This window comes from Jatropha curcas, chromosome 1 (assembly GCF_041381405.1).
Source record: "Jatropha curcas cultivar XTBG-Jc1 chromosome 1, XTBG_Jcur_1.0, whole genome shotgun sequence".
Taxonomy (NCBI): Eukaryota; Viridiplantae; Streptophyta; class Magnoliopsida; order Malpighiales; family Euphorbiaceae; genus Jatropha; species Jatropha curcas.
The window spans coordinates 7,567,775-7,595,248 of NC_143151.1; the positions used below are offsets into that span (position 1 = coordinate 7,567,775).

The following is a 27,474-nucleotide window of genomic DNA, read 5'->3' on the forward strand; positions in this document are numbered from 1 at the left end:
CAGTAAATATATAAAAGCTGAACCTTCAAAGCTTATGTAGCACAATTTTAGGATACTAGGGTGCTCAAATGACACAATACTAAAATAACTACTAAGTTGAAATTGATTTTTTTTATTTTAAGAGAATTATTTTTTAACATAATTTATAAAGAACTTGAATTAATATCATTAAAATTTTTGAAAACCTTGGACTTTATTTTTTGTAATAATTTACAGTTTTCCATTAATATTTATGTCCATATAAATATGTCATTAATATTTCTCTATTTTTTACTCTTATGAATTTGTACAGATCGATATTTTTCAGTTTTTAAATAAAAAAATAAATTAAAAATATATTATTAACATTTTGAAAAATTTTATCTTTTTTTTAATGATTAACAATATAATTAATATCTATAAATATAAAAAAATATTCATTCTCTTCATTTCTTTTTTTTTTTTACTGTTATAAAATTTTTATATATTTTTCTTTGAATAAACTTATATAATTTATGAAGCATAGAAGCTAACTTTGCATAATATTAGAGAATTATTAATGTTGAATCGACATTATTTCTATTTTTATATTTTAATTGATTTTTTAATTTAAAATTTTTCCACGAATTATTTATTTCTACTACATACTAAAAGCTATTTGACTTGAGAAAATTCGAATGCTATTTGCTTTTTGCATTAACAAATATATATTAGTATTAGATTTTTGCATTTTAATTTATATTTTTTGGCTACAACTTATTTAATTTTTGTTGCATATTAAATGCAATTTGAGCAAATAAATTTCTAAAGTTTATTTGCCTTTTGCATTATTAAATGTATATTAGATAACATTATGCATTTTAATTTTTTTTTTCATTTAAGATTTACCACAAGTTATTTGTTTCTTTAATGTATTTTCAATGCAATTTGATTTTAAAAATTTCTGAAATTATTTACCTTTTGCGTTATTAAACACATGCATAATATATCAATTAAGAAATTTCTATAGTTTTTACTTTCAACATTATCTCATATATTTAATTATTACATCATTAAAAACTATTGCAGTATTGTAGATTATTTGCCTTTAAAAGTAGAGATTAGGTTTTTAAATAACATGTCAAGTTACACATGAGAGAATTTTTTTTTTAATTTGTATTAAGCTTGCAAGAAGCTTTTTAGGTATGGAAAATATATTTACATATACAAGTTAGTTCAAGTTCAGTTTTGACGTGTTTTCAATTATTTAATATTTATAAATTATCTAAAATTCTACGAGTTTGTTTAATTTCACATCATAAATAGAAATTTTAACTGCAACAATAACATGACATTTTTCATAAATTTTATTATACTGATCCAAAGTAAAAAAATATTTCATACTTTAAATTTCAAATTTAAGATTTTTATAATTTTAACTATTAAATTGTTTCATTTTAGTATTACAATTTTATTATAAGTGATTAATAACGTAATGCATGGGTGGACGACTATTTATAATTAACAATAAAGGAGCTAAAAGTCCTTCGTCTGATATCAAAATAATAATAATAATAATAAATATATACTTCAAACATGGTTCTTAAGACCGGACCGACTGGTTCGACCACTTTAACTGGGAACCGAACAGTGGTCCAGTCTGGGTTACATAGGAAAATGGGGAGCTTAAAAAGAAAACAGGCAAATAGTAGAGTAAACTTTTAAATAGCATAAATAACAAAATGTTATAATTTCACAAGTCAGAACCATGGCTTTATATTTTTTAAGCTAATATTTTCTAACTCTTTAACTCTTTTCTAAATTCATAGTTATCATTTAGAGAGACAAATAGAAAGGCAAGAAAGATGATAAAAAATGCAAAATTTTGTATTTAACGAGAATCAAACTCATCTTTAATCTGCATTTTAGTGAATCACCTGCAATATTTTTTTAATGCCTAAACAACTTATAATTGAAAATTGCAGTCAAAATAATCAAAGTGGCCTGTAATCAAAAAGTATAAAGGCAACAAAATAGCAAAAAAATTAAAAAAAAAAAAACCAATCGAAGAAAAATAGCAACAAAATAAAAACTCAATTCAAGAAAAAAAGCAAAAAAAAAACAAAAAGTTCAACTAATCCTGCAGTAACAAAACAAAAAGAATAATAAATACAAACAATATATAAGTGGATACATGGTTAGAGAGAGATTAAAAAAAGGAGAAATTGAAAAGCTTTCAAATAAAAAGATACATAGAAAATATGATTAAATTTTTTAAATTCAATTTTCAAACAAAGATATTTTATTACTTTAGTGGCCAATCAAACTATAGAAATAAAGAAAAAAATAGTAAAAAGAAAAATAGAAATACTTAAAAAGTAGAGAGCCAACTTAGCTTTTGGATTATTTTTTTCTTCACGATTTTATATATATATGGATTTTTTATAGGAATAATTTTATTTTATTACTTAAATTAGCACAATTGTTTTTATATGCTCCAAATTAGAATTATCCTTTTCAAAAGTTATCTAAAAAAACTTTTATCAACATCTTATATTCGGCAACAACAAAATTAGCGTTTAATTAAAATATTAGTTCTGTTATTTGGACTTTAGAGTATTGGGTGGTTTAGCAATTATATTGGTGCTTAAAGGTTGAGCGAGCGTATTATGAAACGTTATTTTTTGGGTCTGTACGGTAATACTAGCTATTCTAGTAATTATTAGCTGTTTTAATAGTTGTTAGTTATTTTAGTAGCTATTAGCTGGTAGATATTAGCGGCTAGCTGTTAGCTATTTAAATAGTGGTAGAAAGCGAAAGTATTTAATAAAAGTAGCCGTTTGATTGACAATAAATTTAAAATGACAAAAAAGAACATTGAAATATTCACCTAGAATTTTCAATTAAATTCATTATAAAAAAAATAATTTCACTCTATCTAAATTTTCAAATTTTAATGGATCAAAAATTGAAAAGTTCATTATTTTAAAATAAAATGGGAAATTTTTAATATTTTAGGGAATCAACATTTTTTATTTTTAATCTTGGTTTGAGTTTAAATACAAATATATAAATAATGTTTTTTTTTCCCTTTAACTATCAAATATAAATAAGCCAAACATAAAGATAATAACAAACGTAATGTGATAACACAAGAATTTTATATTAATTAAGGATAAAGATAAGGATAAGATTGTAAAAAAAAAAATTAATGAAAAGAGTAAAACGCTAAACGTTAAGTAAGATAACGTTTTATAAAACACTTCATAAACTTTTGAAAGCTACTCTATACATCAAGTTACTGAACACAGTAATTTATAGAAATAGTATTTTGACTAGTTCAAAACACTAAACGCTGCTCTAAATACTACTGCCAAACACGCCCTTTGACAAAACACTAGTAAAATGGTTAATGGATGCTAACTATTAAAAACTAATTTTACTAAACAAGGTCTTAATATTTACTTTTGATTTAAAAGAATCTTTCAGATTAATACTATTAATTCTTGCCAAATTAGTTTTTGCTTTGAAAGTTGACAAAGGAAAATGTTTTTTTTTATTTTTTTGCTTTATGGTAGGTTTATTTTTATAGTTATTTTAATATAATTTTTATTAGAATTTTTTGTAACATCCCTTTCCGGTCCACCCGTTAACCCGAATGAACCGAGCCGAGACGCTACAATCTGGTTGAACTTATATCCTGTCATGCTGATATCATCCTGTATGCTAAATATGAATATAAAACACTCCCAATTAAACTTCAAACTTTCAATATCTCCAACTAATCATCATAACACAACAACACTTTATATATAGAGTCATAACTGTATAAATCCTCAATAGCATTGAAAACCCAGCAATTAATTGCATTCATGATCTATATCAAGTCTTCATGACCTAATCATACCAACTATAGTAAAATATTTCAATCATTTCCTCCAAATACTTACACCACAATAATTACATGCTTCAATTATATTTCCAATCACATAAGCTTCTAACAAATGTAATAATTATACATGCCATAAATCTTAATACATGCCATAATTCTTAATATTACAACTCTCAATCTACTATGACCAAGTTAGTCACTTCTGCTTTGAACGTACTCCTCAAGTCTTCAAGTACCAACCACGATCTTCAACCTACGCGTGATAAAAATCGACGCGCTGAGTATAAAACTCAGTGGTGCTCATAAATCACATACTAAACAAAGTGCGATGGCAACTAACTTAAAATACAAATTTCATAAAGCATTGATACTCATAGAATCGGTAAATTTCAACATAAATGTCTCTTTATAGCAACGAATAAACTTCTAATTCATAAACATCAATAATTTAGTTCTAATTATCTCATAACTCCTTTACATGAACCTTAAATCACACCTTATGATACTATCATGATCTTACCTGCTGTTCATTGTGTTGTATGAATGAAATCAATAAACATGTAAGATTACATAACAGTATATGTTCATTGTCTTACTTGCTATTCATTATGCTGTATGACTTATGCACTTTTAGTCACATCATATAAGTTATGATTAATAACATCTCATGACTGTATGGCTCCTTAAGAATTAAATAAATAAACTTGTAAGCATATATAACATGATACTTTCATGATCTTACCTGATGTTCTTTATGCTGTATGAACTCTGCAACTTTGATTAAACTCAGTGAATATCACAATGAATGAAGAAACATATAAGCACATACATATGTAGAAATAAACATTTACTCACATATGGAATGTAAGCACACATATCATGATACTTTCATTGTCCCTTAATGATCTTTCTTGCTGTTTAGTATACTGTATGATTATGCAATTTGTAGTCGATATAACTGTATAGCTCCATAAGGTTATAGTGAAACCGAAGTGATAAGAAAAACTGTATGAAACTGGATGAAACTGTATGCTTGGCTGCTATGGCCTGTATAATCATATCCACTCAACGGCCTGTAGCCGGAGTACCAAACTGTATGGGGCGCAGATCTGCTATTCTATGTCGCGACATAGCCTTATCTACATGGTTTCTACCTAACCTCAATGGAGCATATTAATGGAATGACAATAGATAAAACAAAAGCAAAGTAACTGTGTCATAAGTTGCATGCTTGTGTCATGTTATTTTCACACCATTTGCATGCTTGCATTTTGTGTTTATACATGTGTTCATGTTGTCTTTTTGTTTTAAAATGGTTGAAGACATACAAGTTGAGAAAGGAATACAATTGCATAGAATTCATAACTTCATACACCATTTCACATCATTTCACAATTGCATAGAATACAATTACAAGTTGTGTTTACCTCATTTCACATCATTTGCATGCTTGCATTTTGTTTTGATACATGATTTAATGTTGTATTTTTGTTGTAAAATGATTGGAGGCATACAAAGTGAGCAAAGGAATCCAATTGCATAGAAAAAGAAGTCCAAAAGTGCATGAAAACACAAGTCGCGAGCGCGCCTTGCAAGGTCGCGAGCGCGTAAAGCACCAAATGAGAGACAGTGAGTTATCGGGCACAAGTCGCGAGTGCGCACTTGAAAGTCGCGAGCGCGTAGAGTGCAAAATGAGAGACAGTGAGTTCCCAGGCCAAATTCGCGAGCGCGCGATGAAGGTCGCGAGTGCTTACAGGCCAAGGGCCAAGTCGCGAGCGCGTACTTAAAAGTCGCGAGTGCGAGAAGTGCCAAATGAGAGGCAGAGAGTTTCAGGTGAAAGTCGCGAGCGCGCAAATGAAAGTCGCGAGCGCGTACAGTGCAAAATGAGAGTCAGTGAGTTTCAGGCACAAGTCGCGAGCTCTTCATGCAATTCGCACGCGCGGGCGTCGCGTTTTCCATCCTGCACTATCTGTACTCTTTTGATCATATCTCTCAATATACAACTCCGATTTGAATGATTCAAAAACCCATGTAAAGCTAACACATAGAGGAACAAATAACTCTTCTATGACACTTCCTAATTCCATCATTAAATGGGGTCAAAATCAAGATGAAGTTACTGGTAAAATTTCCAGTACCAGTAACTCCCCTGTTTCAGCATAAACTCACTATTTACTTCATTTATTCAATACCTCCCCTGTTTTCTCACCATTACCAGTCCTCCCACTCAACATGAAGCAATATTGTCTCATTAGCAACACACCACACAATTTCTCATGCAAAGAAAATGGTAAATGAAAAGAGATATCACACCTTCACTTAACAAGCTTGGAATCTTCTTCTTAGCTTCCTTTTTCTTCTACCTTTGAGCTCACCTCTCCTATACATGAGAATTCTTATGAATCATCTAAAAATATCACCAAATGATTCAAGTATGAAATTCAAGAAGGTTTACTTACTTGGATAGAATAGAAGTTGAATTAATGTTTGAATCCCATTAACATCTTCACTACCATTAAAAGTGATGGAGAAAGGAAAGTGGAAGAGGAAAGTAGAGGAAGAAGATGAAGATAAGGATGAAGAAATGAAAATGAAATGGAACTCACGGGTAGTCTCTAGAATATCATGGATTTTTATGTGAAAATTACCAAATGGTACCTCAAGTGTCAAAATGGTACAACTTCCTACCTCAACTTTATTTTTTAGTGCAAGCAAGTCCTAATCCTTATACTTTGATCTTTTTGTTTCCTTCAAGTAAGTCCACTTCTTCTCCTTATTTCATTCTAGCCCACTCTAGACTCTAATGGCTCGAACCGAGTTTTGGATCAGCCCGACTCGACTCTAAGCAACGACTCGATTCAATAGAAAAATGGGACGTTACATTTTTAATAGTTTTATTTAATTCTTAATTATGCTTCCTTGTATCTTGATCTTGCTTTGGAAGGTTTTTGTAGGAATTTAATTAGGAAGTTGCCAAACATCAAACAAGGAAAGACAGAACCATACAAATAATTGCCTAATTTGAGTTCTATCATATTTCATCACTTTGAACTCCTATTTTGGAAGAAATTGAAGACTTAATCTATTGTAATTAGATTTCTTCCTTTACAAGTTAAATGGTTTTCCTAATTAAATCTAATAAAAGCCATAGAGTTATGAACTCTATATAAAGGAAATTATATCACAAGAATACGTTCTATTGTACAATTCTATTCTCTACATTTTTATTCTCTACATCATTTCTCACAAAAGACTTCAAAATTCAAGAAAGCACTTTAAGTCAAGCATCTACTTGTTTTATTATCAATTTTCATCATATTATTAGGAATATTTATAAATTTATTTTAGTTAATTTATCTGCTATTTTGAACCAATTTTCTATGCTAGGTATTTGATATAGCTTGTATTCAATTTTCAATTTATGGTATTAGATTTGATTTATTATAGTATTTAATGTCTTCAAACAGAGTTTCTCCTTTGAATTAATTTATTTTAATAATTACTATCAAGAGAAGAATTATTGACATGAAAAAGATAATAAATTTCATGAGAATAATAACTTAAAGTGAGAGCTAGGGTTTGACTTATGTGGGTTTTCTTAAATAACCATAGAGCTTCATAATTTAATTCATATTTGATTATAACTATTGAGATAGATAATTGAGTTAATATAATTAATAAATTCTCGAGAAAGACTATATTAGTACTTTAGAGTTAATGTTGAACAATTAAAATTGATTATTGAATTAATGAAATATCTTAAATAGAAATAAGTGAAGTCAAATTCCCTACTAGCATTTCCATTGAATTTTTTCTATAATTTCTTTATTTGATTTCTTTAAGTGTAATTTTATTTTCAACCTGTTTGGAACAAATGAATCGTGGTTGCAGAATTCATTTGTAAATGAATTCCAAGTAGAATTCATTTGCAAATGAATTTGTCATATTTGGTATACTACAATTTAAAATAAGAAATTCAATTAAAATCCACAAAATTATGTTTGGAATAAATTCTTCAATGAAATTCGTTTGTCTTTATTTCTTATAATACCCTTGACATAATAATTTAACAAAAATAAATAATAAACACAAATTATATTTATTATGTACGATATAATAACTTGTCATTTTTATTAAAATATAAATAATAAATTTCATATAAATAAGTATACTAATATTCTATGCTAATTAATTAATTATATAAGCAGTAACATTCATCATGATAAATATTTTTAATTGATATAAAAATTTTATTGATTTAAGTAATTAATTTGAAAACTAAAAAAATATTAAGAATATTATTATTATTTTTTTTTACATGAAAATGGATAATTTATTAAGCAAGAATAGCATCTGAGAGGATAGAACTCCCAATACATGAAGGAATAGTATCCCAAATGTGAAAGTCAGCTTGATTACAAGCTTCTTTAGCTAAGCTATGAGCAGCCATGTTTATTTGCCTTCAAATCCAAGGAATATTACCAATTCCCATATGACCTTGAAACTATTAAATATCTGAAATAACTCTTCTCCAGTTTGAAACATTAATCATATCACTGTTGATTGCATGAGCCACCAGCAAGGAATCAGTCTTACGGAAAACAGGGCCCAAGTTATTAGAAGATAGCCATTGAAGCACACATCGTACAACAAAAGCCTCTGCCATAGCTGGTGAAACAACAACACCAAGAAGACAATTAGAAATAACTCTGAAAAACTGACCACGGCTATCCCTAAATACAACAAGCAAACGAGAAGCGATTACCACGAATCGCAGCATCAATATTACCTTTCAAAACACCAGCTATCGGAGGCAGCCATCTAGCATTAGAAATCACAGCAACGGGTAAAAGAGCAGTAGAAGGCCTGGAAATAGAGGTAGTTGCAATGCACCAATCCCGCAAATAATGTCGAGTAAAAGACAAAATAGTGTAAATAGATCTATGCCCATTATTCCCAACATATGCATTACGAGCATTTCATATATTCCAAGCAAGCACACACAATTCTTCAAGAACCCTAGTATTCAAGCCCAGAAAAGATGAAAAAACATCAACATTATTGTTTTTAATTGCATTTGAAAATAATTGTTGATACTCAATTTTTATAGTTTCATAGTAATAATAATTAATTTATTACTAGACTTCAAAAAAAAAAAAAAAAACGTCACTGGTTTGAAATTTTCCAAAAAAAAAAAGTAAATAAAACAAAAATATAAACTAACATCGTTATTGGGTTAAAAAAAAAACGTTATTATAGTTTGGATTTTTCCAAAGAAAATAAACAAAAAGGAAAAAAAAGTAAAAATAGTTAAGTTTATAGTAGAGGGTAATTTTGTCAATAAATATTTTAATAGTCAATTTTGTGGAATTCATTTACAAATTCCATCAATTTTATTAGAATATGAGTTAGGCATACCCAATTCCATGGAATTCAGTTCGTAGAATTTAAATATGTATTTTTTTATTCCAAACACAATATTTTGAATTTCCAAATGAATTCCACAAAATTTTATGGAATTCATTTGTTCCAGACGGACTCTTTTATTTTTTCAAACAACTCTATTAATTGTTATTTTAATAATTATAGGATATCACAATTTGGTACTTGGAATCATATCTTACTCACTCTTTATTTACTCATTATGATTTTGTGCACTTACAGAATTTCCCATCTTATATAAAAAAAAATATTCTTTTTCTTTAATTTAAGATAATAAATTATTTCAATAATTTTGATTTGGTTTTAAAATTATTATTCTCTTTATATCGATTTGACGTGCAACTAGATTAAAGTTATAAAGTTATGGCATTAAATTAAAATTATACAATTAAATTATATATTTATGTATTTGACATTTTTGTGATGAAATTTTAATTCATTTACGGAGATTGTTAAGATGATTTATTTATTAAATTAAGATGATTTAATTTTTATTTTTTTAAAATTCTCTTAATTTATTTATATGAATTTTTGTTATTTACAAATTGTTAATTTATTTTTTTTTTTTTCTAAAATCTTCATTAATTTTATTTTATATTATACGAATTTGAGATGCTTTTTTAGAATATTTTTGACTATACACTAAAAAAAAAAAAAAAACAGAACACTCTTTTAAAAATTCTTATTGTAATTAATTTAGTCTATAAAATGTGGCTACAAACTGAGTCTAGGCAAATAATTTCCTGTAGATCGACTCGTATGTCCCAATTAGAAATTCTATCTCTATTAGTTAATGTCCATACTAGTCATTTAGGATAAGCATGCACTGAATGAATCCAACCGTTAATGAACATTTTGCAGAAAAGGAAGGAGCGTGGAGAAGCGCGTGAATTAAAGGCGAGTATTAATTGCTGTTTCATACCTGTTCTTAAGTGTAATGTAACTCCTCTAATAAACAGATATCCACGTATAGGTCAGTGCAGATTTCACTGCCAAAGCAAGCAGACACGGCCAGTTCAGATATGATTTTAGGACGAACTGTTTCTTCACTTTCTTGTCTGTCTCAGACACGAAACCCATAAAATTTTCCTATATATATTCCCATCTCAGATGTACATGTACACTGCAAGGAAGACAGAGAGAGAGAGAGAGAGAGATAGAGGTAGTGTTTGGCAGGAGAGAGTGTTAGAATAGAGGCGAAAGCTCGCACTCTTTCTTGCTTTTCAGGAACAAAATGGTGGGTCTTGATCTCAGGCAAGAACTGAAGATTCTTATAACGAGCTTGAAACAGAAGGTGATCAGACAAATATAAATACAATCACCTTTCTTTTTTATAGGGTTTTTTTTTTTTTTTTTTTTGTGTGTGTGTGTGTGGGTCTGTCCGTGTTTTATCCTTTTTGATGTTCATAATTTTTAAGTATATTGATGTTTCTTTGAAATGCAGGTCTCTTGGTTTTCTTTCTTGTATCTGCGTGCTTTTTTTTTTTTTTTTTTCTTTATGTTCATTATTTTTCTGTTTCTTTTTCTTTCTTTCTTGGTGATTGTGTATATATTTATTGTTCATCTCATGTGGTGTTTTTCAGCTATGTAAAATTGATAACTTTTTTTCTTTCTTTATTTATTATTTTCTTCACCCCCCACCCCCCCCCCCCCCCCCCCTCTTTTTTTTTTGCAAAGCAAGGTTTTTCAATCATGCGGTGTATTCATTACTGATATTTGATATTGTAGCTTCTGTTTATGTTGTGATGGTGGTGGGAAATTAGGAGACTTTTTTTTTTTTTTTTTTTTGGGTAAAGAACTGTTTGATAAAGAAAAGGAAAATTTAAAACATAGTTTTGAATAGAGTTCAATTAGTTTCTGCCTACTGTAATAAATTTTGAGTTTTTATTTTTATTTTTATTTTTTTATGTTCCGTTCTTGGAAGTTTTTCCTAAAAGCAAAAGAAATGGTATCTATAAGAGTGAGCTTTGGTTCATCTCATACCTTTATTGACCAAAATATAATAATAATAATAATAATTCCCTAAAAGAATCCAAACAGAAGGGGCAAAAAACCCTTTATATATACTTGCATTTTGCCTTTGTTTCTAAATGTAAATTGTAAGAGGTTTTTCAATTTTTTCTGCATGTGGGAATTTTTTTTTTTTTTTTTGCAATCTCATTGATCTTGTTCAGTTAGAAGAGAGTGCTTATATATATGTATATATTTTGTACTCTCATTGCAGGGAATTCTAGGCAATAATTTCGATTTTCTCCTTGATTTAAGAACCAGAGAAAACCCACGGTTCATTGTGCAAGTGATATACATTTTCCAGCATGAAAGTGAATCCTTCATAGGAGAGTTGGACCGACAATTGTAATTACTCACTATTAATGCCTTATCTTTATAGTTTCTTGTTTAGTTTATGTTATTGGTTTCCCATTGTTAAATCAAGTGGACTAATTTCCATGTTCATCAGGAGCCAACCTGATATTGACTATGCTCAAGTCTGTAGCTTTGCTCACCATCTTACTGGCAGTAGCGCTAGGTAACCCCTTTACTCCCCCAATATTCTGTTTACTTGAACTTAATTAAGCAATTTCCATTTTAGATGTTTAGAAGCATGAGTTTGATCTGCATGTTCACAATCTTGAATGCATCTACTATATAAAGAATATCCATTTTAGATGGTATTTCTTTTGAGTGGCATGTGGCAATGTGCTATATGTAATATCAAAGCATTAGGAAAAAAAAAGGGCTAAAAAATTACTTTTTTTTGTCGCATGTTCGATCCAAGATGATCGGATGGAATTAATGATGTTCAAAGTAATTGTTTAAAACACTAGAAAACAATGATCATTTTTAAGAATTTTATAGTTATAAATTACGCGCGAGTCATTTGGCGCGTGCTCAGATTAGTGAAAACTATAGAGAGACGGGCACACTTATATTCACACTACTTATGGCGCGTAAGCTATGCTAGAAGCTATGGAAAATTGATCATTTTTTTTAAGTATTCCTTATTTAGATATAAATGTTTTGAGCTAGGAACGTCATCTGTATATATTTGGATAGCAATCATATCTATTCTTATTTATCGAATGAATCTTTTTTGTGTTCTTATTTATGGTGTACCCAACATGAGTTGAACATTCCTCGTAATAATTTGATGTTTTCCTAAATTAGATGATTAGTTGAAATCATTATGCATACATCAAAATATACTGTTACCATGGAAGACACTTTTAATGTGCTTAATTGCTATGTTCTCCAATATGTCTTCCCAATAGAAGCTAAAAGAGATCAGCATATTTACAATTGATCTTAAAAGTAAAACAATAAAAGCATATAGGTTTAATAAGAAGGGAAAACTTAATTATAAACTCCAAGATATATTCCTAATGGCCACAATCTCTCCCTGGCTACTATGCCATTGGCATTTTTATGAGATGGCCATGTTCTTATATCAGCATGAAGAATGATATGCAACTGGCATTTTTATGCTTCCCTACCCTATTTTGGTATTTCAATAATTATAAAATGGTCCTAAAAGTAATGTCTGCAATTGGAATTGCAGAATTGGTGGTAGTGGGATGTCCCTCGCTTGTCAGGCACTTCTATGTGCTGCTGATGATAAAGATAAAGACAGGTAAGAAGTGTTCTTCTTTTTCTTGTTTGTTCATTGAGACTGCAGTCAAATGTATTTGGATAATATTTAATGGAGTTATATGCTTCCTTCTCTCACTTGTTGCAAATTATATGAATTCTAAATTTTTACTGGAGTCTTAAGAGCTAGGTTATTACTCATAGCTATAGCATTATTCAAATTGAACTGGAATGCATAAATAAATTAGATGTAGTCTCAGCTAATTTGATTCAATTTCCGTGCACAAAAAGACTTAAATGATTAATTAGTATGGTCATCTCTCATCAGTCTTAGTATGATGGGTAGTTTGCAAATTTGCTATATCTATTAAATGCATAAATTGCAGTTAATACTAAATAATATACTCGTCTTCTTCGATCTAGTTTTCATGAATGTGTTTGAAGATATGTATAGCAACTTTGACTGCATATCAATTTTTATGACCATCTGGGTGTTGTGTGTCCAAGTCATAGTGGAAACTTTTCTGTACATTCACCTCGTTCAATTTATTCTTGGTCAATGGGTAATTGCATGTTATGCTTATAGGAAAGTACCTATATTAATATCATAAATTGTGAAAATATACATTCTATAATAGGCATTGACAATACTAAGAAATTTCAAGTTGGAATTATAATTATATGTAGCCAATATTAGACTTATATAGAGTCACAACACGAATTCGATTGACAATCTTAAAAGGAGAAAATATTTAGGTAAGAGAGAACCTTCAATGTCCATTTTTGATATGTTAGTATTTGGTTGTTTAAGATTAGGTTTATTGAGTTTATCTAGATTTATGGAAATAAATGTTCATATATTTTTTACAATAGTGTACCCTTTTTTCATTTCCCATGACATTTGCCTTTATGTGTTGTGTTGCTGTTTTAGATGCCTTGAAGCCTTTTACGGCCTGAAAGATCACTATGAGCTTTTGAAGAACAACTTCAACTACATCGTTGAGGTAATTAATTTTTAATCATTTTGCTTTTTAGACCAATAAAAAATATTACCAATCGCCCAAAACCCCAATAGGATCAAGCTCAACTGAAGAAAACAAAATTTTTTCTCAGTTTCTCATGTTTTATTATCCTTCTAGTGTTTGTGACCATTTGACTGGGCAGATAGAGACAGCCATCTTTGCTAATGACAGCAGGATTGCATCCCGGAGTTTCCCTGGCCTCGCATCATAAGGTAGCTAGTTTAGCTCCGGCCTGTTCAGGTGCTTCGATGGAAAATCTGAGCCTGGTTAAAATAACATGCTATTATCTTGTAATAAGAGTTCACTAGAACTCATGGTGCTAGTGTTGTGTCTTAAGACTGCTTCAGTTTCCTGTTTTCTGTTTGGAACTTTCAATATAAGTTATGCTTTATATTATTGATTTGGTGTTGGTCTGGCTTGGTTAATCAGTTAATGACTCATTGTTTGCATACATTAATGTTTTATTTTTTTCAATAAAGTTTAATAATTTGGTTTTTCTAAGGTGTGTGTATATTATATAAGTTAGCGCGTTTTCACATAAACTATTATGTTTTTATGAAGGAATGTTTTGTAAAGACGTGTATATGTTCTAAATCATATGTTGTAGAAAAACTTCCTTTTGGGTCCTCGGGGTACGTAGTGTTGGACCCTTTCAACCAATTAAGAGAAAATTAACGCAGCGGAAAAGTAGAAATGAGACACACAAAAATTTACGTAATTCACCCTCAACTGTTTAGGGCTACGTTCACGGGACAAACTCCGAATCATTCTTTCACTATTAAAAAAAATAGTAGGTACACAAAGAGAGCAATACAAAAATAGTGGCACTCAAAGTGTTTTCCAAAAAACACCCCATAATAATTTCCTCACTATTTTTCTCTCCCTAGTTTTAGGAAATCCTTCTTAAAACTAGATAACCTCTCTCTCTCTCTCTACATTTTGTTTCTCTCATTTCTGGTGTGTGTATCAAATGAAGCAAATCCTCTCCTATTTATAGGAGAGGTAATGTGAGAGCAGTGTGTGAGTCACATACGGCTCTTCATTTATGTCATGGTTGATTGCCAACCTTTGAATAACTTTCACTGCCAACTTTGATTCCTTCCAAAAGAAAACGTGTGTTTTATTTTTTCAAATGTATGTGGATCCCACGTGTTGGAGGGACCCCACAACACGTAGCGCGGGGTTTTGGAAATCTTCTGTGTTCGGTAGGGCTGTTATTTCGAGATCTCACATCCTGTGCAAAGTGTGTATAGAGTTATCTAGGTTAAATGCTTTTATAAGATTGCTATGATTTATATTTGCTTATTCAAATCTTTTTTTAGCTTTCTCTTTCTTTCTTTCTTCTTCTTCACATGACCTTGTTGCCTTTCTATTAATGCGTCTTGCAGCTTTTGACATTCTCTTAGCAGACATTATACCTCACAACTCTCTTAAACTAAATTCATTGTCTTTTAACTCCCCTGTGCTGGTTGTTTGAATGTTAATACGTAACTAACATTAGCAACATATGCCCGAGTCTAGCAGTTGCATTAGTGTAGACAGTAAAAACTATGAAAGTGCACATTCACGCCGCCTCCTGACAAGCTCCAACCGGAACGGAAGGCCGCCGGGGTCGATGATAAGGAAGCGCGATTAACGCCGGATAGGGCTCCGCTCCAACGACTAGTTTCATGGTGGGACCAGACTGAGGTTTTACTCTCTTCTTTTTTCTTTTTTTGTTTTTGTCATTCAATAAAATAAAAAAAAAAATACAAGGAATGATGGAGAGCCCCAACGACTAGTTTCATGGTGGGACCAGATTGAGATTTTCCTCTCTTCTTTTTTTGTCAATCATTAAAAAAAAAAAAGTGTAATAAGGAATGATGAAGAAGCTTCAACGCACTATGTCCAGGCCGTAATGACTAGTCTTTCTTGTGGACCCATTTTGAGAATCGTCTTCTTTTGTGTCGGTCAATTAAAATACATAAAGAAAAACTGAATGATGAGAGCACTGTACTTGTCCCTTTGACTCAATTCAAATAAATATACCCCTCTAAAACACTCTTGCGCTATGCATGTTAATCTTCTTGCATTTGCATGAGCGCAATTATGTCACTCAACACTCTCTCTTCTACCACACACAGTCTCGCAAATCTCTCTCTTGTGGATGATGAAGACTTCATCGAGGATGCTCCTCGAGTTGAAGCTACGCAGATTGATGCGCCATTGGCATTGGTTGGGAGGTTCCTTACCGACCGACGGATCAACTTTCCTGCCATGAAATCAACTCTGGCTAGCATATGGCAGCCTGGCCGAGGTGTTAACATCTCAGAGATTGATACCAAGATCTTCCTATTCCAATTCTTTCATAAAATTGATTATAATAGAGTTTTGAATGGGGGCCCCTGGACGTTCAACAATAACCTGCTACTTATAGCAAAGGTAGATCAAGGCCAGGACCCAGGTTCAGTTGAATTGCACCATGTGGACTTTTGGGTGCAAGCTCACAAGATCCCAACTGGGATGGTGTCTGAGAACTTTGGGATGCAGATTGGGAACTTCATTGGCCGGTATGTATCCTACGACCAATCAAACAATACAGTTGGGCCTCGGAGGTATATGAGAATCAGGACTACAGTGGATGTTCGTCAGCCCCTCAAGAGGTGGAAGAAGTTCAGGAATAAAGATGGGAATGTCTTTCAGGTTGAATTCATGTATGAGAAGCTGACAACTCTATGCTTTATTTGTGGCCATCTTGGGCATTCAGAAATGGTGTGTGAGTCCCTTTTTTCTACACCAGAGGAGGAGATTGTGCGTGGTTGGGGGCCATGGCTACGAGCTCCGATGAGACAGTTGGGATGGGGCTCCGATGACAATCGGTGGCTGCGTGACCAGCATGGAAATCTCCTGGATTCGAGACCTACGGCTCAAGCAAAGACTTCAGACATGACAGGAACACAAGATCATGGCAAAGCTGTATTGGTGGATCTGAGTAGAACTGAGTTGGATCCCAATGCTCTTGAAGATGCTATTTCAAATACTGTGGAAGGAAACAAGCGGGCCAGACATGCAGATACTCTTCACATGGTAACCCTAACTACTCAAACCCAAAACGGTATTGATTCCTCACCACCTTCTACTTCAGCCATGCAAATTGATCCAAACATACACAGCAGTGATGGAGCATCTTTAGTTAGCACCTCAGTTAAAGCGGCGAGCCCTAGTACTCAGGGCCGCCGAGAGCCATGACGTTCCTATGTTGGAACTGCCGAGGGATGGGCAACCCTCGGGCAGTGAGTGCTCTAAAGGATCTTGTTCGTGCAAATAAGCCCATGTTCTGCTTCCTTATGGAGACAAAAGTAGCTTCCTCTTATGTTAAAAAATTAAGTTTGCAGTGTGGTTTTTCCTCTTCTTTTTTAGTTGATTGTCTTGGTCGAAGTGGTGGTTTAGCTGTCTTCTGGAATAATAATTTGAATGTTGATTTTTATTCTTACTCCCCAAATCACATTGATATGCAAATAACTTATGGACCACATACTTGGCGAATGACATGTGTATATGGGTTCCCTGAACATCATAGGAAGCCAGACACTTGGACTCTCCTTAAAACTCTAGCTAACCAACACAACCTTCCTTGGCTTCTTATGGGTGACTTTAATAATCTACTTGCGGATGATGAGAAGATAGGGGGCCACCCTTATGAGCTACGTAATCTTGAGGGATTTCGAGAAGCGCTGGAGGTGTGTCGGGTTTCCGATCTTGGTATGATAGGGTATCCGTTTACATGGCGATCTGGTAGGGGACGTAACAAAATTGAGGAAAGATTGGACCGTATGGTGGCTTCAGATACATGGTCTTATTTTTTCCCAAATGCGTCGGTTCACAACTTGATTAGTGGCACATCGGACCATTCTCCATTATTGCTTTTATTGGGCACTGCCCTAAGGACTAAAAGAAAAATTAGCTTCAGGTTTGAAAATGCATGGATTGGGGAGCCTAACCTTGACGAGACTGTTATTCATAATTGGACCCGAGGAGCCCACGGTGATGTGATGGGTAAACTCCAAGCTTGCAGAGCTGGGTTGCGAATTTGGGGTCGTGACGTACGCAGTAGGTTCCTTAAAGATATTAAAATGCTTAAAACCCAACTTAATGGCTTTCGAATCCACCAACAGAGTGACAACTCAGAGGAGTACCTTCTAATACAAAAGCAGCTTGGTGATTTGCTTCTTAAAGAAGAGCAGTACTGGAAACAGCGATCAAAAATATTCTGGCTTGCTCATGGGGATAAAAATACCAGGTACTTCCACTCTTCTGCTTCCTCCCGTAAAAAATTAAACTATCTTCCAGGTATCCGAGACTCGAGAGGTGACTGGAAGGAAGAACCGAGGGATATGCATACTGTGTTCCTAGACTACTTTACTACACTATTTACGGCCACACCTATCCAGTGTAGTCCTGTTCTTGAGCATGTTAATTCTCGGGTCACTGAAACTGATAATGATAATCTTGTGGCCCCTTTCCTTGATGAGGAGTTTCGATCGGCGGTATTTCAAATGCACCCGGACAAAAGTCCTGGCCCTGATGGGTTCAATCCGTGTTTCTTTCAGAAATTTTGGTCAGTTGTGGGTTCAGATGTTATTACTAGCTGTAAACGGTGGATTGCAAACGGCTCTTTTCCTAATCTGGTGAATGAGACCACCATAGTGCTAATTCCTAAAACTGATAAACCTGAATTTGTGAAAGAGCTGCGGCCAATTTCCTTATGTAATGTCTTGTACAAGATTGTGGCAAAGGTATTAGCTAATCGGATGAAGCATGTCCTGCAGAAAATTGTCTCCCCATCTCAGTCTGCTTTTGTACCTGGGAGGCTAATTACAGACAATGTAATTCTTGCCTTTGAAACAATACATTCTATGAAAAGCCGTGGGAGGAGTCAAGAACAAACAGCAACCCTCAAGATTGATATTAGTAAGGCATATGATCGAGTTGACTGGTCTTATTTAAAAGCTATAATGACAAGACTTGGGTTTTGTTCTGAATTCGTTCAGCTGATTATGATGTGTGTTACGTCGGTCAGGTATCACGTTCTTGTTAATGGTGAAAGTGTTGGTCCTATTACTCCATCTCGTGGGTTGAGACAAGGGTGCCCTCTATCCCCGTACTTGTTCCTACTTTGTTCTGAGGGGCTTTCAACTTTACTTATGCATGCAGAGGCAGTAGGATCACTCCATGGGGGTCGTATTTGTCGAGCTGCTCCGAGGTTGTCTCATCTTTTATTTGCTGACGATAGTCTGTTCTTCTTTAAAGCTAAGGCAGAAGAAGCTACAGCGGTTGCACATATCTTAAAACAGTATGAAGCAGCATCAGGACAGGGTGTGAACTTACAAAAATCAGGGGTTTTTTTCAGTTCTAATGTGGAAGTCTCGGTTAGAGAGCAGATTATCAATATTTTGCAAGTTTCTCAACCCTTAAACCATGGCAGATACCTAGGACTTCCTTCCCTAGTTGGACGAAACAAGAAGGCAGTCTTCTCCTTTCTTCGAGATAGATTGAGAAAGACCATTTCTCGATGGAGCCACAGATTCCTCTCTAAGGCGGGAAAGGAAGTAATGATTAAAACTGTAGCTCAGGCGATTCCATCCTACTGCATGAGTACCTTCCTTCTCCTTACTTCTCTCTGTGACGAACTACAAAGAATTATGAACTCTTTTTGGTGGGGTACACAAGGTCCGAGCGGTAAAGGAATTAATTGGCTCTGTTGGGACCGAATGTGCGTGGGAAAGACTATGGGCGGCCTTGGCTTCCGACATCTCTATTCCTTTAACATTGCCCTAGTTGGCAAACAGATTTGGCGACTTGTCTGCGAACCAAATACTCTTCTATGTTCTGTTCTCAAAGCAAAATATTTTCCGGGGGGGAATGTTTTGGATGCGCCCCTAGGGCATAATCCCAGCCTTATATGGAGGAGCATGGTCTCGGCTAAGTCACTTCTCAAACAAGGGAATAGATGGAGAATTGGCAACGGTTCAAGTGTTAACATTTGGCATGACCCGTGGTTACCAAATGATACTGATTTCTACCCACGTAGCCCTGTTGTCCCTGGCTCTGAGCACCTGTCAGTTGGAAATCTAAGGATGCTTAATGGTTGGAATGAGGATTTAATTGCCAGACTGTTCCTTCCAGAGGAGGTGTCACAGGTTCTATCTATCCCGTTTACTCGGGCTACCCAGGCAGATACACTAATATGGAACTTCTCTACTTCAGGGGAATATCTTGTTAAATCAGGCTACAAGCTTGTCCTGCCTAATTTTGTGGAACCTGAAGCAACTGCAACTTCACCAATTTGGGCTAAATTATGGCAATTAGATTCCCCACCGAAGGTTAAGCACTGGCTGTGGCGAGCGTGCCGAAATATTCTACCAACGAAATCTATACTATTTGGCAAGCGGATTACAGACGATGATCATTGCCCTTTTTGCGGTGAAATCGAGACAACAATGCACGTGCTATTCCACTGTGAGAAAGCTCGACTGTGTTGGACGTTAACAGGGATTCCGTTGGATGGATCAACCACTAGTTTTAATGATACTTTACTGGGGTTTATTGATCGGCGCAGTAACGACCAATGCTTGTTATTCGGTGTCTTGTGCTACTTTCTCTGGTTTGATAGAAATCGGCGAGTATGGCAACAAACTAATATTGCTCCTTACAACATTGTCACGGCTGCTATCAGCTTTCTCAGAGAATGGCAGAACGCGCAGATTGAACGAAGCAATCCCTCTGTATCGTCGGCTTCAGTTCCGACATGGGCTCCTCCTCCGACTGGGATTGTCAAATGTAACGTTGATGCAGCTGTCCATATGACTGAGGGTCGTTCATCGTATGCTGGCCTTGTCCGAAATGAAGCTGGACAGTTCTTGGTAGCTTGCACGGGTCATTTTACGGGAGTATTAAAACCTCACATCGCTGAAGCCATCGGCCTTAGGGAGGTTTTATCTTGGTTGCTCACGAGATCTATTAGTAGGGTTCTAGTGGAAACAGATTGTTTGCGCCTGTTTCAAGCTGTAACTACCAGGTTTGATTATTATTCCGACTGGGCACCAGTGCTAGCAGAGATTAAACAATTGCTGTCTCAAATACCATTTAGTGAATTGGTTTGGGTTAGGAGGCAAGGTAACAAGCCTGCACATGCTCTTGCTCGTGTGGCATGTTTACATCCTTGTTTCCGTCTATGGGACTCGACTCCCCATTGTATTGCAACTCTTATTTCTGAGAATTAATATAAATATATGCTCTTATTTGCTTTAAAAAAAAAAGATTGCTATGATTTTATTGTACTTGTAAATTAAATGGTCGAACAAGAAAATAAATCAAGAATTTTCAAGAATTTAAAGGTTAGTTTAAACCAAAAAAATAGGGGAGGAAAAAGCTGTTTGAAAATTCTTTTTCGGTTTGTTTGAAGGTTTTTATCATTGATATGTAATAAATTTTAGTTGTTCCTAACTAAAACATTTAACAAAATGTTTTGTTGACTTGAGCTATATCTTTGTTCTATATATAATAAATAGATAGTTGAAAATCATGTTTTTAATTTTATAAATCAACGGGATTGTTACTTGTTCTTAAATATTTTAATATTTAGTATTGGAAACAAGAAATTGTTATCGGTGATAGCTAAATTTTGAAATTCACTCTTTAAAAATTCCGTTTGATTTTCTTTTCAACAGAAAAAAGGAATTTTTTTTTTATATTCAATTTGGTTTTTATTATATAAAATCAAAAAAATAAAACACTTTAAAAATCAAATTGATTTATTTTAAAAAGTAAATCAAAACTGAAAAATTGAGTGAATCAAATTGATTTAATTTGATATTTTGATTCAGTTTTATAAATAGTTCGGTTTAATTTAATTTTTTTTCAAGGAATAATTATATGATAAAAATTGAAATATAATTAAATTATAAAAATTAGAGTACAGCTTTTATTCAATAGATTATTCAGTATTTAGATAAAAAAAAAAGATTATTTCTCCCTTGTATGATTTCAAGTTTTCTATATTATAATTCAAATGGAAAAGAAATAAGATAATTTAATATTCTTTGCATAGAACATTATATATGTATGGAGAAATCATAGGCTTTAGATATATTCAATCCTTGGAAATTCTCTAAAATTGCTCATTGGTATGTCAAACCATTATTGACAATGTTGTGTGTTTGACTTCAAATCTCTCTCTCTCTCACATAACTTATCTTTTATCTTCTCTGCTAGAAAACTGAATATAGAAGTAGAAACCATGAAAGAGCATCTCCCACCTAACTAGCTAGAGCTTGACATTTTCATTTTCTCTTACAAACGAAAATGGAGATACATAGTGGGAATCCACCAATAATAACTCCGAAAAAAACATTTGGGAATTAGATTTAATTAATGCTCTAATCCAGGATGTAATACTCACTAGAACAAATATAGATATGACCAATTATGATTGAAGAGCAACTATATAAAGGGCTTTGCCATCATGTACTTCACCAAGTAAAACAAAAACACTATTAGTTAAGATGGGAACCAGGAAACGGCCGGGGCATTTGTCTCTAATGATTCATGCAATAGGTTTTTACTTTGCACCCACCAGTGTGGTGGCTGATAAGTTTTATATTTATGCTTCTCCTCCACCGCCTTCTTCATCTCCTCCATCTCCATATCACTACATGTCACCACCTTCAACTCTACCATCACTCTCACCGCCACCTCCTTATCATTATACTTCACCTCCCCCTCCAAAGAAGTCTTCTCCTCCTGCATACTACTATAAGTCCCCACCTCCACCATCTCCATCGCCGCCACCTCCTTACTATTTTAAGTCTCCACCTCCATCATCTCCTTCTCCACCATCAACGTATCATTACTCATCACCTCCTCCAAAAAAGTCTCCACCTTCTCCATATTATTATAAGTCCCGACCTCCACTACCACCTTATCATTATTCGCCACCTCCTCCTCCAAAGAAGTCCCCACCTCCTCCATATTACTAAAAGTCTCCATCTCCCTCTCCACTATCTCCAGATCACTATACATTAGCTCCACCTCCAAAACAGTCCCCTCATCCTCCTTACTACTATAAGTCTCCACCTCCACCATCTCCTTCTCCACCACCTCCATATCACTATACATCACCTCCACCTACAAAAACGTTCTCACCTCCTCCCTACTACTATAAGTCCCCACCTCCACCATCCCCATCACCACCACCTCCTTACTATTATAAGTCTCCACTTTCACCATTTCCTTCACAACCACCTCCATATCACTACTCATCACCTCCTCCTCCAAAGGACTCCCCGCCTCCTCCATACTATTATAAGTCCCCACCTCCACCATCTCCACCACCACCACCTTACTATTATAAGTCTCCATCTCCAACCTCACCTCCTCCTCCCTATTACTATAAATCTCCACCACCCCTAACTCACTCTCCCCCTCCATACTATTATTACACATTCCCACCACCTCCAAAACATTAGTAATTAAGCTTATAATTGAATCAATTTGATGCATAACAATAATTTCTTACTTCCTTATATTTTTACTGAAGTGTTTTCACTGTTTTTATTTGTAATAAAGCAAGTATATGTTTATATAGACAATGATTTACAATTTTTTTTTTTTTTTTTTGCATGAAACTCAAGTACTTATTGTATCATTTTCTATATGTAAAACAATAATCAAACATCTATGAGAAATATTTTGTAGCTTCTTTCCCACGCATACAATTTGGTACTTCCAAAGTTTATAGAGTTTATTGAAATTCTCTTTCTACGTCCATCATATAAAAGTCTACTTTTTACCCTATCTGAAATAGTCAAAGAGTTTTTTTTTTTTTTTTTTCCGTTTTCCTCTTTATATCGAAAAATTTTAAAGAAAAAGGAGTTTACAAATTTTAAATCTTGATAATAAAAAAATTTATGAAAGAAATGAACTCACTCTTTTTTTTTTTTTTTTTTTTCCTTTTGTGAATTTCGAACTGGATGGTTACGTGTATCCTTTGTAATAAGGAGTTTTTTGGAGAAAGCCCAACTCTAATGTACATAGGCTCACCAAATTATCGAAATTTTAGCCCAAACTGAAATTAAATGGCTTTTAGCGCTAATTATCGATCTTGATTCAAAAACGGCAGCAATAAAATACCCGAATGCATAAGTTCACCTGAACTTTCAAAAAAAAAAAAAAAACTCAAAAGTTAATTTTTGCAAACATTGAACACCTTATACGTAATTACAAACGCTTTGAAAGCCAGTGAAGATATAAAAAACACCATGTGTTGAAAGCATATTAACTTTCAATATTTATTTTTTCCAAAATGGTGTTCTGAAAAAAATTAATTCCAAAAATGGTATTATGTGAAAAATATATATCAGAATAGTGTTTTGTTGACATTTTAAAAGCTTGTGTTCCAGTCATATTGTAATAAATATATTGTTACACTATGCTTGCTACAAAACCAATAAATTTTAATTTATTTTAACTCTGTCCAGCAGCTTTACAGACCAATATTCTCTTTCTTCTCTCTTTGAGTTGAATGTCACAATGGAATATATTCTTTGACAAGATTCTTATGCAAAGTTTCAATTGTTACACTATAAGTGTAACAATTTATGGGTGAGATTCTCACGCCAAAAAAAAAAAAAAATTGCTATTGTGTCATTGTTAGTGTAACAATATGAAAGAGATGTTTATTTCGGCAAAGGAAAATATTCTTGTGTTAGGTGTAATAGGTGTAAGAGTAAATTATGAAAAGAAAGAAATGTATAGGAAGTGCAGGAGAATATTTACTATTCACTATTAGAATCCGTGAAGGTTTGTGGGTAAAGTATTAAAAGAAAGAAATGTGTAATAAATGCAAGAGAATGCTTACTATTCCGCTATTAGAGTCCGTGAAGCTTTGTGGTAGTTATATGTGTATATAAAGGAAATAATATTGCTTCTCCCATTTGCTTATAGTCAAGCAAGTGCTTCTCCTTCTTGATTTGGTAATGTTTGAATTTTTTTTTGTTAATATATTTTGTTACATATTTGTTAGTTGAGTAAATATTTTATTATATTTAGATATAATTTTTTTTCTTATTATATTGTGTATTTATTTTATTTTAGACTCAGTATTAAAAGCAAAAGTAATCCTCTTATTTGAAGATAAGTAATTGTATTTATATGTCAAATTCATTTTAATTTAATTTGTTATTTTGCTTTATTTTTTCGAGAATTAATTACCCATCTTAGTTGACTATTATTTTATAAAAAAAGTGAAAATATGACTTTGATGAATAAATAAATAAAGTATTTTATTTTTTATTTTTTTGGAGGAGTTTGTATTAATTTAAAAAACGTGTAAGAGGAGGTATAAGAGGAAGTTGTATTTATTTTTTTTTCAAGGATTAATTACCCATCATAATCTTGTTAAAAATGGCAATTCATAATATTTGAGTTTGACATAAAGTGAGGTAATTGAAAAAATAAATCTATGCTTATTACTTTAATATGATTATTACTTTAATACGACATAGAGTTAAATGCCTTCACTTCTTTGTTGTAATGCTTGATACAGTTAAATATACATTTTAATATGATTTGTTTTGATTATTTCACATTTTATTTGATTTGTTATATGAAATGTACTAAAAATCATTATAACTTTTTGACTTGTTTATTTTTTAAATAAAATAGTACTGTGCAATATTATTTTGGAATAACAAGAGTATTTTATATATAATTTTTTGCTAAAACAATTATATACATAAGAAAAATAAGTATTTAATATTGAGCATTAATTTTGCATAGTTGGTATATGGTTGTAACTATACTCAACCCGAGAGTATTTAGTGGAAAATATACAAAGCAGAAAGTCAAAGAAATATTTAAAAAAATATATGCACTTAGAGTAAATCCGAAATCTAGAAATTTGCAGGAGCACGTGATCAGCATTAACGATATATTGCAAAAGATAATTAATACCGGCTATGATATTAACAAGGCGAAGAAAGTGAATGCCATAATTATGACAATCCCTTTGTGGTACTTTTCACTTGCCAAAAGTATTTGAAATCGGGACTATGTGAAGACATATGATAAATTTATATTTGTGTTTCTGTATGAGTGCACAAAAGAACATAATGATGAATTGTGGCAAAAAGTTTATGCACACTTACCGATATCCCAAATCACTTATTATAAAAGTGAGAATGCAAGGCATGCACGGTATCACGTATATTAGATTTTGTGGGCAGTTATATAACTTATTATTAGTTATGTAAAAAATCATACTAAAATTTAATAGTTTAAGTACTTTTATTTTAGAATTTATTTTTATAATGTTTTGAATTTTACATCGATTTATGAATTTTAATAAACTTATTATTACTATTTATCAATTTAAAAATATAATTGTTCTAAATGAAAATATATTAATTATTTTCAGCAATGAACCACTTTCACAGAGTAAATATCGTATAAGCTGAGAAAAACCTACTTAAAGTATTACCTCAATTCTTTACTTACAATATTTGTTAAATAGATGTTGATTTTATTTCTATTAAATTGATATCAATTTAATATGCTTGTATTATAGACAATATAATATTTTAAAATAATAAATGTACATACTGTTAAATTAATAAAGATGAAGATAAATAAATATTAAATAAAAGTTGGACTTCTAAATTTGTAACTTGATAAATTTAGTTGAATCAGGGAATTTTTTTCATCCAATAGTAGAACAATATCCTATAGCACAAACCTCTAATGAAAGACAAGCAAGAATTGTGACAATCGATAAATATGTTGATCCAAATGAGATGATGTGATTTGGAAGGAAAAGAGAATTCGCAAATGTTAAAAATTATTCATGGATAATACAAACCAATGCAGACCATATTTTTTGTGGGCCTCATAGCAACGATAAGGCAATCTTTGGCCCATGTACAATATCGGATGAAACAGAATGGGGTAGATTATGGAAAATTAAATGTAAACTAGAAGCATATTGTCGGTACCATGAGATATCTATCTCAAAAGTTCATTATGCTATTTTACCCCAGCCTACAAGAGCAAAGATTGCAAGGGTGAAAGAACAATTGAAAGTTAAAATAAATATTATGCAAACACAACTTGATGAATATCATTCAGAACCAAGTATTTGATGCAGTTCAACTAAAGAATTGAAGAAATGGATATTTTAGATTTTTCATTTGATAGTAGTGATGATGAATTCCAAAAGTATTTACCTTGTTGTTTATCACGTTAAACTGAGATTATGCTATATATGTACATATACTAGGTGTATGTTGCATATCTATTAGATAATAATAACTTTTATTATTAACTTAAAAGAATAATCGATTTATTTTCATTATTATTTTGAATTTATATTAAGTTAATTCCATTTCAATATTTATTTGATATATTGCCTGTTCGATTTCTATTTCAACTTGGGCAGATAATGGCAACTGGACACTATAGAAGAGATTATATTAGTCCTAGACCACAAGATACTAGTTTGTTGCATCACCAACGTCGTCATAGATCTAAGGCTATATGGTA

At 32.4% G+C, this 27,474-nt stretch overlaps 1 protein-coding gene and 1 pseudogene across 2 annotated transcripts; both read left to right on the plus strand.

The window, feature by feature from the left end:
- The first annotated feature begins 10,402 nt into the window (after nucleotides 1-10,402).
- LOC105637092 (histidine-containing phosphotransfer protein 1) lies at nucleotides 10,403-14,295 on the plus strand. 2 transcript variants are annotated; one of them, XM_012220494.4, is made up of 6 exons: nucleotides 10,403-10,586; nucleotides 11,517-11,647; nucleotides 11,751-11,819; nucleotides 12,849-12,920; nucleotides 13,809-13,881; nucleotides 14,017-14,295. In XM_012220494.4, the coding sequence occupies exons 1-6, from the start codon at nucleotides 10,527-10,529 to the stop codon at nucleotides 14,023-14,025; spliced, it is 414 nt and encodes a 137-aa protein (XP_012075884.1). In that variant the 5' UTR covers nucleotides 10,403-10,526; the 3' UTR covers nucleotides 14,026-14,295. The 2 variants fall into 2 exon arrangements, with proteins under 2 accessions (XP_012075884.1, XP_012075883.1); XM_012220493.4 differs by having other exon boundaries at nucleotides 14,042-14,295.
- Nucleotides 14,296-22,442: 8,147 nt separating this feature from the next.
- Nucleotides 22,443-23,516, plus strand: LOC149498920 (uncharacterized; annotated as a pseudogene).
- The last annotated feature ends 3,958 nt before the right edge of the window (nucleotides 23,517-27,474 follow it).

Bases quoted from the DNA above. Each gene is read 5' to 3' on its own strand.
- LOC105637092 (XM_012220493.4), top strand. From the start codon at position 10,527: ATGGTGGGTCTTGATCTCAGGCAAGAACTGAAGATTCTTATAACGAGC. The intron at 11,820-12,848 runs GTAACCCCTTTA...TTGGAATTGCAG, and splicing joins CTTACTGGCAGTAGCGCTAG to AATTGGTGGTAGTGGGATGT. The intron at 13,882-14,041 runs GTAATTAATTTT...TTGACTGGGCAG, and splicing joins ACTTCAACTACATCGTTGAG to ATAGAGACAGCCATCTTTGC.